Below are 13,205 nucleotides of genomic sequence, written 5' to 3' on the forward strand. Positions count from 1 at the left end.
TAAGTAACCTCATTTTTCTAGCGAACAGTTACACGAATGAGAGCTGTAAACTCTGTGCTCCTTTGAAATACTGGGAGATGAAGTTGGAAATCGTCAATCTGAGGGCTTTTAAAGGAACGCCACATTAAAAAACAGGCTATAATACTTGATCCTTAGGAACTCTCTGTAGTAGTTTATCTTACAACCTCCCATCCCTCCTCCACTCTTAAAGTCTTGTATAGTGACTCCAGACTAAGAATGAGTTTAGCATGTCTCAGTACTCAGCTTGAGCCACAGGCACTAACCTTGCAGGCTTTCGTTTAATACTACAAAAGAAAAGTCTATTCACTCATATCCTACAGAAAGATGTTTTCTCAGAATAAGAGGAGCTTAAGCAAATGACTTTTACCTTGTGCTCACCACAGGCTAGAAGTATTGATATTATGGTTTTAGGGATGTACTTTTGTTTAAGCAGCAGTAATTCATAATCATGTCTTAAACTTGCCCACAACTGTGGCTCAGAGGCAGACACTGGGACAGGCCCTCCAGCAGTGACCCAGAAATCTCTGTAAACTGGTAAGCCTGTAATTATGGCCTCACCTGAGGCAGCTGAAATTTCCTAGTTCGGGAAAAAATTGCTCATGTTTTAAGTGCCCTACCCCATGCTTAAATGTCTATCACCGGTAAGCCACCTACTATTAAAACACAGCAGTAGAAGACTCACCAGGGCCATGAAGAGGTAAAAATCTACTACAGAAATCCAACAAAGATTTTGTTCACTCATTTTCAGAAGAACAAATGATATTAGAGAATATTACAGTGGAAATTCTTTTCTTCCAGTTCCAGTCATGAGTGTATTCATTCGCAAGGTATTTCTCAGAGATGCTTTGCACACTATCAGGTAATTTACTGATACTGCAGGCATGAATAGTGATCTGAACCCATGAGGTCTTCCTGTTGGTAGCAAAGGGAGTCAAGACAAATTTTACCAAAGAAGGCTTAAAAGGATCTATACCATGCACTTCCACACGTGCTTTGCAAAAATCAAATCTTCCTTCAACATTCTACTCTAGCCTAACAATATTCATTACCACACAATCTGGATACAATTTTCTTTCTATATCTGAGCCTGAAAGCCACATCTGTCCTTAACTTTTGGCTCCCACCAAAGGAACTAAGAAGTGCGCTTCGAAATAAGGGAATAATTCTCCCTGAGATTTACTCGCAATTAATGCAACTAGGCAGGCCAGATATTTTAAAATACAGCAGTAAATATTGGTCACCTGGATAAAGAAGACAATGTCTCTTCTACAGCAAAGCAAGGCTAAATTTATCTAAAATGGAGATAAACTTGGATTTAAAATGTAAGATTAGATTAGCTTATCAGCTCATCTCTTTTCATATTTCTGTCTTCTTAAAAGTACATTCTGTTTACACTTTGGAGTGTACTGAATGATAACATCCAATGGAAGGGCTCCCATTTTCCCAAAGGCATTAACAACCCTTTACAATTCTTGAGGCTCATCCAGATGTACATCTATAAACATCAAAATCTTCTTGCTCTCATCTCTCTTAGCCCATTTTCCCCTCCAAATAGCAAGTAGAGAAGTGGGGAAATTGAGGTATGCACAACAAAATAGAAACATTACAACATGCAGTGCATGTAACCTATGACAGGGAAAAGGTTGACTTCATACATCAGAGTATGGCCCCTGCTTAAAATAGTACAGTTAAAAATATGTACACATGATTATTTGAATTGTAACAAACCACAGGATCCCAGGTAAAAGCCAGGCTCCGGTATCACTAAGCTTCTTACAAATGCAAATCGAAGCATGTATTAATAAAATGATATGTGAAGAATAACTGTTAAGAGGTAAGATGCCATATAGAAACATTAGTTTTCCATATATTATGTATCTAAGCATACTATTTAATTAAAGCCTTCTATAGAAGTAGTTACATATTTCAGCAATACACAGGATATTTACAATTTCCAGGTCAAGCTCAACACAACAGATGTTCAGGAAGCAGATTTATTGATGAAGTCAAAAAATGCCTCAGATACTTTAGCACAGCCACACTTTAAAAGCTTTGCAAACTTCCATCTGCTTTCTCTTGTGATTCATTCACAAATCAGGAATAAATAAAGGGGGAGAAAGGGACATAGTATAAATTAACTTCTTGTTCTAATGCATTTAAGTGAATTTTAGTCTCGTAGATAAACAACATTTCAAACAGATTTCAGTTCAAAATTGTATAAATTGTCAGTAAGGTGTAAAAAAAAACTTCACTGCCTCAGATAGAACTTCCAATGGGTCTAAAGGAAATTAGAGCTCATTTTCCATTAGCATTCAAGAAGAACTGTATGCCTATAGTATGCATTAAGCTCCTGTCAGTAATTTTAGGTATATGCTTTAGGATGTCTTGTCTTATACTGATCTGCTACTGGTTTACTGCTCCTGAAACAGCTAGAGATTAAGACTGATCCAATTTAAAAGTAGCCCATCAGATAAAAGAACAGGGCAAGCAAAGCAAACTGTAGTATGCTTCATGTGTCAGTTCATGTAGTGCTTGAAGAAATGAAGCCATCAATTCTCTAAACCTACAAAACAGAACTAAGTTTTCATTAGATTTTTCCAAGTTTACTTCCTAAATCCAAATCATGCTAGTGCATAACCCTAAAGAAAAGTGCATGTGAAATGTACACGCGAACAGCATGTAGAAAGGAAGTATACCAACATAGTTTTCTAACTCTTGTTTTAATTCATAGGCATAGACTTTTGCTAGAAAATTTCTAATAACTGGAGGCAAAAGAAAAGAAAAAAAAAGGAAAAAAAAGGGAAAAAGGCAGAGATCTATGGAGATGAGAAATGAGGACTTCAAGCAGCTGCCTCACTGAATATAATACCTTGCAGCTGGATGAACTGCAGCACAGCTGGATTACTTTTGAAATATTGTGTATATACTCAAACATCTGTGCGTTCACTAACCAGAACTTACTAAGAGAAAGTACAAATACAACAGTAAGATTTCTTGTCTTCTAGGTGAAAAAATGAGGTTGTCAAAGTATTGCACACAAAACTAAGATAGTACCAGTTCAGCACAGCATACCCTGAGCCACAAGGAACCAGCAGTTTCAAATCAGGGAAGGCCAAGATATCGTATGTTACCTTTGCTTCTCATGGACTGCACTCCTCAAGCCAAAAAAATCACAGGCATTCAGGAAACATATACCAGGGCCTACCTTACTAATCTTGCACAACGATGAATTCTCTAATTACTCTAAGCTGAAGTTCTACTTCCAGTTAACTTAAAAAGATGACACCAGTGTTATATTTCCCTGCATGTATCAGACTTTACAATGTCTAGAACAGTTTTATATTAAGATGTGATGAAATTCGACAGTGGACACAATGAATGCTTGCACTAATACATGTCACAATTCCAACAGAATTAAAGCTAATACACTAAACCACAGAAAACAAGTCTAATATCTTCAAGGTTGGTGCAGAATATTCATTCATTTGCAACATTACATCCAATGGACTGCATTTATATCTGGACCAAAACTTCTTTTAAAGTTATTTGTGCATATTTGGTAGCTGTATACACATAGAATAAACTTAGAAGCAATATCTAGAAATACAACAAGCTAAATGTTACTTGTCAGGGTTTTCATATTCATTTAACAGAATTCCAAACACTCCCAGAAAGGGATGTCCTGAGGTTTACTAGGTCTGGTGGATGATTTCTGCTCATCAACTGAATGGAAAATACTCCACAAAACATATTGGTGAGACTTTAGAACAGAATAAATGGTTCCTCACAAGCCTATATACCCTTCTCTGCACAAAGCCTAAACATTTCCCAAACCCTGAAACAACTTCCAGAATTCCAGTGCTTAATGCTGCTTGCACCTCTCAGTACACCACTAAGGTTTTTAAAAGATCAATTAGGTTTTCTTCCATTTTATAATTACTTAAATCATATTAACCAGAGCTCATTCAGTGTCTTCAGTGTCATCAATTACCAGCAGACTGGAGAAGTTTCTTAGCAAATTGGTATCATAAGTTGGCCCCTACCTTTTGACCTGTTATGAGAAGCTATTTTGTCATTCAAAAGGAGTGAAATCTACTGTTACAAATCCAGCAACAAAAATCATTAAGTAAATAAACCATAGCAGCCATGCATTAGTCTTCAGTCTCCATCCTAAACGCAAAAGTTAATTCAGTCTAAATCATAAATGCCTCTTACCTGACACTAGGTACTGCAGTTGCAATGATTGCTAGGCACCTGTGAAAGTCATACATTTCATTTTCCCCAGCACTTATTTTTTTCCCAGCTGTAGCTGGTAGACATTTACAGCTGGAAGTCAGGTTACTTACAAGGTATTTTAAAACAAAAGTAAACTCAGAAAGGATTTTATAGCAGGCACAGATCTACCTCTACAGTGAGTTCTCCTTTGAACATAACACAGGCTTCAGGATGAAGTGCTGACATTAAAGTCGTTTTAGAGAAAAAGAGTACCATGAAGTCCAACGTGAAAAACACCTATAGCAAGTACCCTTCCATCCATTCAAAGTTTGGATTCTGATACACTAGAAGCAAACAGAAGCCAGGTGGACTGCCCAACCGCCCTGCAACAAGGCTGGGTGCTGACACCCGGCACTCATCAGTCTCTCTCACTCCAGTTGATTTTGAATCCCTCATTATGGTGCTCATCAGTAGTTAGGTTTGGCAACAATGGCATTGAAAGACTGGGAACCCATTCTCCCCCCCCCGCCCAGAAAATGCAGCAGTGACATTCGTGCTATTTCATTTATGCTACTTCTGCTTTCAGCTACAAGAATCTTTATCCTACTTGAAACTCAGCCTGCCTCGAACCCTGCTCCGAAGAGCAATGTGGTGTAGAGGCTGTGCACAACTTCTGTCTCTCAGCAATCACATAGAAAAACAAAGCGAAGCTGCAAGAGGAAGCCAGGCCTGGCAAACAGAAGGAATTGGATGGACTCTGACAGGCCTTCCAGAAATCCTTCTTGCTGCCAGAGTTCACCCTGACCCTGCAGGTCCTGCTCAGGTGAAAGGCCATGCTCACAAGGCCAGCCGCCTGCTAACAGCAGGGAGCAGCGGCCTCTTCGGGGCCATCAGGTTCCAGCCACTCTCTGCCAGCAATAAACTGTTTAAACAGCTTTCAAGATCTGAGCATGGCTCTGTTCCTAGAAACTCGTCTGGCTTGATAGAGTGTTATAAGACAACGACATCTCAACTCTATCAAGTGGAACTAAATCATCTGCGAGTCACCACCATGACGATCCTTTAGCCATGTCTCATGCCTATTATTACTCTTGTTAGCATCCAGTGACCTCTAACACAAGTCAAATAACTCATACATTTGAAACAGCAGGAATTCCCACTGTCAATGTGATGCAGGTGAATCAGCGTGCTGTCCCGCAAATAAGCACATTCCCCTGAAAGGGGAGCACTGAAACTAGAGCTGGTTTTCAACCAGCAAATGGCTTTTGTTTTCAAGCAAACACAAATGTCATTTGGAGGAAATGTTCGATCAAGCCTGCATTTTAGAAAAATTCCCACTAAAATTTTGCTCTGAAATAACAAAACTAAAATTTTGAAAAAAGAAAACAATCATTTCCATGGAAATTTTGCATTTCTTTTGAGGGAAGGGAGCAAATCCTCAGTATCTTTTAGGGGCAAATCACACCTGCATTTGAATGCACCAGGCTCTGATTGGCCAAAACCTCTTTCATCTCTGTTTTTTTAAAGCAAGTTAAATCATCTCTCAGGAGAAAGTGCTCAGACTTTATGGTATTACTGTGCTTTTAAACTGCTATGTTTAATAGGAAGAAAAAAGCCAAGTCCCCAGAGACTATGTTTTCAGCTATTTCAAGTTTTACACACTGGAGATGGAATCAGATCTCTGCCTAGACTTACAAGTCTTCTCCAACATGGGAAGCAGGCAGAGGCAGTCCTGCTAGTGGCTGCCCTTGCTGGTTGCCCTGCAAGAGCAGCACAGGCTGGGAAAGCTAAAGATCCCTGCAGGACTCTGCATCTAAAGAGAGCAGAGCTCTTGGCACATGTACTGCTCCTATGCCTACCTGCCTGGCTCAAACAGAAACCCATGGCTAGGACTGTAGTGTAAAATACTGGCTATCACAAAGGTCTGGCTGTCTTTATCAAAGAGAACTCAAGGCAAGAGGGTCTGCAGCTGAGCAGGATTTTCTGCAATTGTTGATACGAAAATACTGTATTTCAAAATGCATTCTGGACGCACAAGAGTATCCAGGTATCCTCCTGAAGATGATCCTCTACGAGGCAGAGATATTCCTGGAGAGGATTTTATTTCTTCTTTAACCTTATACAAGTTAACCATGCAGTAATCTCCCTCCTCTCAAAATGGGCAGCTAGTCTTCACTAAGGGAGACTCCCACGGACTCACCCATTTCAATGTATCAATAGGTTTTCTCCTTTCAGCAGGTTCTTTTCGTACAGCCGTTAAAATATCAAACACTTTAGGTTATGAATTTTTCACCACAATTAAAAATAAAAGCTGAAATAAAGAGTTCAAATTAAAGAGTTTCAATCATCAGAATGATTAAAAAGTTGATTATGCAGCTTTAAACTTCCTTAGAGGTTTTATGGTCATGTCACTGTGATGCTTTCCCCCTGTCACAAATGGATCTTTCCTCTTGAATCCCACCCTTAAAGCCATTATATGCTATTGATTCTCCAACACAAACTAGAGGTTTTTCATTAAATACTCTAAATTCATAAGGTTTATAGTCCCTTTAATACAGCTGTTTTAATAAAGACAGAAGTTTGTGTTGGAGCAGTAGCAGATAAAACAGGGGTTGGAAATGCAGCTGCACCGATCTGAATGAGGAAGAAAAAAAAAAGAAGTGTATTTTTAAGAAATAATCATAATTACACTTAACTCACCACCAAGACAGGGCTTTAAATTATGGTTTAGCTGCCCTTATTGATCCAACATAAACAGGAGCAAGCTGTGCTATGCAGGGGAGGGAAAAAAAGAAATGACTGTGGCATGTTTTAGATCCCCTGAGTCATCTTTGCTGGCACAGGGCAGAGTGAGTCAAAGCTGCTGTGTACGAAGCAAGGAGATGGACGTGGGCTGAGCTGGCTCAGAGCTGGTTGTGTCTTGTTAATAGCAGTTTAAAAAGGGATGCATCAAAGATAATACATCATAAGTCTTTGGGGCCATGTTGTAGGAGAAGTCATGGTGTCCACAGAATATGCTTTCAGCCATTGCTTGCTGAGGTATCAAGCTCTTTTTTCTGCCTAAATGCATGGTACAAAGTGCCAAAGTTGTACAGCTCTGAAACTTTCTTTTGGGCAACTTCACAATGCCAAACATGACTTCAATTAAAAGCATGGTATATACCTAACGTTCAAAATTTTTGAGATAAAGAGGTATAGCTCTGCAAGTCTTCACTATACCCACAACAGATAAAACCAGGACTCACATCAGATAAAATCATGACTGAGGCACCACTCATTAGAAACAAACATTATTAAATCAAGTAGGAGGTAGATATGAACCTACCTGAATCTTCACTGACTCAAGTTGGGCTGTAAAAATAGCTAACATCACCTGCAAATCAAAGCTGCTCATCTAAAGGAACTACCAAGAGGATGCTAGCATACTAAGCACGCACAGGAATGTCCATTTCTATGTACAGGAAAAAGGAACTTCACACACTTGCAGCACTCCTCGAGTCCCCGGAAAAATAAATGAACTAATGTCCTGGTTTTGAGCAGCAGATTTTGACATCTAATACTGCCTTCAGCACATCTTTGGAAGAATCTTTATTGTTACAAAACAGGCATTTTGGTTTTGTGCAAAAAGGCAAGGCACAGAACCTCAAAAGCTGGCTCAGAGAGAGCTGGTCAAACAATGCAGTCCAACACAGGGCTTCCTCTGTCCCCAAGAGCAATACAGTGACACAGGGCTTCCTCTGTCCCCAAGAGCAATACAGTGACAGCAGCAGTACATGCTGGTCTTCCAGCTGACACACCCAGATGCAGCCCTACACACACACTTTCTACTGCTTTCCATTCAAAACTTATTAGACATGACACCTCAGCTTATTAACAGCAGCTATAACCCTTTTCTCCTTCTAAACCTATTAGGATTAAGGTAGGGGCAATAAAAATATGAGAACCCGGAGGAATCCCGCAATCATGGAAGAAACTTTCCTGTTGTTTTCCAAATCTGTTATTTTGCCTCCCTTTTGGAGCTGAGAAAGCAACTTAGCCAGACGAGTTTTAAAGACTGAAGGAAAGTAAAACACACACAGGGCACTAATTGCCCCAGAGCAGATTGCTGACACTGAAGGTACATGCAAACGTGTAAATCTTGCCACAGTGCCTATTTTAGGACATACAGGGGAAGGCACTGCAATCAAGACAAAACATAGTACACAGAAGGCTTTATTTGCATTGAAGACTTCCAGCAAAGAGAAATGCCTGCGAACATTGACTGTAATACATTAAAAACCATGGCATAATGTATTATTTCTACTTCATTGTGTGGCATTGTTTTATATGTAGCTACTTAAACAGAAGGCAGTAAAAGCCATATTCGAGAGACACTTAGAAAAATACAGGTAAATTCTCTTCCTTCTACTTTGTTCTTAAATCTAGAAATGATAAGCAGATGGGCCTATATCCTGCATTTTAAAATCTAGGTGAGACTGTGTCTCCATTTGGAGGGGAGACATTGCACATAACGTGGGAAAGAGCACACAAAGCCTGTTGGTACAGGAGACTGTGGGTAATGAAGTCATCATTGTGCTCTTCTACTAGTGATTCACACACAGTGATAGAATGGCCTCAAAATAATAAAGGTACTTATGCATATGTATTTCTTTATGCATAAATCCTTTTTGTCTTTGAAGTTTTGTGGAAAACAACTTTCAAAAAAAAAAAAATTTTTTAAAAAATAAGACAGGAACTACATTCCTCTGAATCCAGAGGCACATTTGAGGACTATTTACCTCATAAATAACCATGAATCTCAGCTGAGTTCGACCCAGCTCTTGTTTACATAAAGAAAACAAAATAAATAGCTATTAACAAAGATGTTTCTGGAGAAAGGCTTTGGCCCCCAACTGAGTTTTTATCCTCCAAAGGTTAGGATTCTAGAGGGGTGGCAGACCACTACTAGTGCTGCCACTGCTATATGTCCCAGGACAATCAGTTCAACATGCAGCTGGGGAAGTCCATAACACAGCTATCCCTCCCACAGTCATCATCCCAGCTGTCACACATGCATTAGAAAATACAAATTAGATAGCCAGACAGTCCTGAAATGAATGCCTAAGGACCACGAGTCACATGCTACACTGGTTTAAATAAAAATTAACCCATTTACTGAAATGGAGCTATACTGAGGCTTTGTCATTAGAAGTAAATACATTAAAAAAAAGAAGATAGTTAACATGTAGTAGCTGAAATACTGTTGCAACACTATATGGAACCAATGGTGTATACCAGCCAAAGTAGAACTTACATGCTTTCATTCCTGTAAATACTAGAAATACTGATCTGAGGTTATTGACTTGTCTGCCCATGAATAAATGCAGCAGATGAACAGAGAAAAATGAGGAAGACACAGTCAAAGCATAATGGCTTCCACTCAGTAAAAATCACATTTGCCTTTCCAAAACACAATCTGTATAATAATACAAAACCAAGTTGTCTTCCCTTACCTTCTGCAAAAGGTTCCCATTCATAAAATCGACCCATAAATGGCTTGTTATTGTATGATGCACACTGCACTTCTCTAATATTTCTGCTGCTTTCAGGACACATCTGTTTAGATAAAAAAAAGTCACATTATAATCAACGGCAGTGTTATTACTGCTTTCTTACTTATTTACTCTAGAAAGTTAATGAAGGATTGCCAAATTCAAATCCAGATTAGATTAAAACAGGTAACAAACAGTGTGCTTCTAAGTAACAGCATCAAAATTAAAAAAAAAAAGAGAGAATTTGTGGAGTTGAAGGAGCAAGAGTTGTACCAAAAAAAAGGCAATTTTTTATTTAGCTGTCATTTTCCTCAGCAAAAAGATGACATTTCAAGATAAATTCAATAAATTACATCCAAATCATTTCCTGTCCACAATAGCTTCACATTTTTCATTCTTAATATTCTGGGCTCAGATTCAACAGAGTTGAAACACTGAACATACACACTTCCATAACTTATTCAAAGCTGGCCACACCAGCTTCTTCTCATCCTATGCTTCAATACCATATTACCACTTTTTTATTTCTACATGCTGTTATTACAGTCGTGTCCTGGGTTCAGTTGTAACACTACTTTGTATTTTAACCTGTGCCTCCAAATGCTTGCTTAAGAGTTCTTGAAGCTAAATAGTCAAAACAGCTTCCTATATACAAGCATGTGCGCACACACACGTATTGAAGCAGGGCAAGTTTTACAGATAGAAGTAACATCTTTTATTAAGTCAGTTTCAATGTAAGCCTTTGGCAGACAAGCCTTGCTTAGATGTGAAGCAGATTCCAAAAGTAAATACAAGTTAAATACTTAATTACTTTGTTCTGCTGTATCCTCACACTCAAGCAGTTACAGCAGAAGATTACGCTGTGTGTGGGCACACACAAAAGGGAGAAAGATTTCTAGAAAAGGTGGGGGTTAATTAGAACAATTTTTATGCTTGGACAAGCTTTGGTCTCAGATGCATTCTTTTCAGGTAGCCTTTAGATTATCAAAATGGCTATTAAAAACACTACTCAAGAGCAATACAAACCACCTGAAGAACTGGACTAGAATAGCGGAATATTTTTTCCTATAGGATACATTTCAAGGGAAATCTAGAGGCAACATTATACGAAAGCAGCATAGCTAAATAACTGTTTTTGAAGAGAACAGCAAGAGGATTAGTAAGAACAGCTCTTGTTGCAACTTCAACTCAGTTCTCTTACATCTGCATAGGGGAAAGGATTGGTTGTCTTTGCAGTGAAAGCCAGCACACCAAAGGTCGCAGAGGAGTCTGTGTTGTATCCACCATCTCTATATGATGACGTTTGTAACTGGATCAGCGAGATGTTAAAGTCAAGAGCTTTCAAGTGGGCTATAAACTGTACCAAAGACATGCCTGGGGGAAGGTTCATGGACTACTTTATCTTCTATGAGAATCACAGTAACAAATCTTCTAGAATAAACACTGTTTCTGGCCAAATGGCCATCTGTGCTTTGTTCCCCACCCTTTGGAGATCTCCAAGTACATGCAAATATTGTTTCTTCAACAAACCTTCTAATAAAAAAAAAAAAATCACAACCGAACAAAAAAGCCTTCTGAAAAGAGGACAATGAGCCACCAAACTCCATTGGAAGGGTGGGACCAGAAGTCTTTCTAGTGCCACATGCTGAAAGCAAAGCTATGTTCCCACAACTAAAATACACATCCTTACGTCTGTGACAGCAATGCAGCAAGGGAAATTCAGCTGCAAGAACCAACCAACCATGGCTAGGAACCTTACATTTTTCATGCAAACAAATTATAGCACATACACCTAAGGTGAAGGGATGGAACCTGAGCTGGCATAAATTAGGGTCACCACATAAACTTACAGCAGAATGACATCAGTTTGCACCAACAAAGAACGCAGCCTGAAGGGTTTCTTTTTGGAACGCTCTTCCCTTTTTTTTTGGCACACATTTTCTGACAGCCTATTGTGAAGTTTTGTTGTTTCTTGTTTTTCCTTTTCTAAGCCTTGTGCTCTTGTGTACCAGTATTTCTGGCTCATAAACCATTTCCTGTACACCCCGTTCATACCAACTGCAGATAATGTATGAATAAAAAGACCAAGATATTCATTGCTGTTGCCAAAAAATAGCAACACCCGCCCTTTCTAAGATCATTTTTATATAGCTACAATTTCTGTTTTTAAACTTACTGTAAGTTACTCACAGGACAGAGGCCCCATTGCTTTAAAGCAGGACAAAGGGCTGACAAACACACTAAAAATTGTGTGGATCAAGCCAAAATCAGAAGAAAAGGCTAACTCAGTAACATCCCTGCTATTTTAAAAGTCCCAGCTCAGTCTTCTTTCCCCTATTTCTTTCATCAGATTTTAACTGCAAAATAAAGTTATGAGTAAAAATTGGAGAGTGTGACCTACAGATTATACTCATTTTAAAATGTTTCATGAGAGAGTTGCCTACCATGTACAACTAGTCAAACTTCCTACAGTTTATGAATCACCAAGGCTTAAAAAAGTTATATACTAGTTCTCATCTATACACCATTTATTACCCCTGCCTAACTTCTTAATGCATAGCCAAATGAAAAGACAGTTTTACGCCACCTCCTGCTCACCCCCACCCCGGAAAATAAAATCCCTGAGCTTCTTACAGAAGACCTAAGAGTGCCAGGCACTTTCTCTTGGCCTCTCTTCTTTATGTACTCCTTGAGTATGCAACCTACCTTTACACTTTAATTTTATTACTGCCTCTGTCATAAACACATATAGCTTGACTATAAACCTTCTAAAAGACAGCAACAAGCATTGGTGTGAGAAGATGACAATGCCAAAGAAAGCTCATATTTGCAATGTCTATTAGTTGTACTTCATTATTTGCTACTCAGCTCACACACTCGGCTGGGAGATACACGGAGCTTACTGAGGACAGATCAGGCTGTCCCATAGCACCACATGAAGCAGTCCCACCTGTGCTTGGCTCACACTCTGTCCGAGGGCCTGCCCATGGCAAATCCCTACACTTTTCCTGGCCTTCTCCCAAACAAACAGCAATTTTGCTTTAAAAAGCAGGCATGTTGGCATGTTTACAGATCAAGAATGTTCCTGTGGCTAAGCCAGAGTACTAGGATTTAAACAACCTGGATCTCTTTCCAAAATCTCACAGAAGCCTTCGGAATGAACTTTGCTAAAATAGTTAGCCTTACTGTGTGAGTCCCCCTACGTGATGTGCAGGCATTAGGACTGTGCTGCCTCGTAGGGGCTTGAAAAGTTTTGTTGAAAACAGAATGTTGACTTTATTCATTGCTTTTTTAATGACAGATCCAGAATTAACTTTTTTTCCTCAAAAACTTAAGTTCCTTTTGTGATTACTGAAGGAGTTACCTGAAGTTTTTATGGGGGTTTGATAAAAAACCAGGATGGCCCCTTTAGGTGTTTGTAATAAGGAAAAGAACAGA

At 39.0% G+C, this 13,205-nt stretch overlaps 1 protein-coding gene across 4 annotated transcripts in view; it reads right to left on the reverse strand.

The window, feature by feature from the left end:
* Positions 1–13,205, reverse strand: part of THSD4 (thrombospondin type 1 domain containing 4) — a 312,906-nt gene that overhangs the window by 204,975 nt on the left and 94,726 nt on the right. For all 4 annotated transcript variants that reach the window (XM_065688400.1, XM_065688397.1, XM_065688398.1 and 1 more), the window contains exon 6: positions 9,729–9,831. In XM_065688400.1, coding sequence (XP_065544472.1) covers positions 9,729–9,831 — 103 coding nt within the window. The remainder of the gene's footprint in view (positions 1–9,728; positions 9,832–13,205) is intronic.

This window comes from Lathamus discolor, chromosome 8, assembly GCF_037157495.1.
Source record: "Lathamus discolor isolate bLatDis1 chromosome 8, bLatDis1.hap1, whole genome shotgun sequence".
In the NCBI taxonomy this organism is placed as follows: Eukaryota; Metazoa; Chordata; class Aves; order Psittaciformes; family Psittacidae; genus Lathamus; species Lathamus discolor.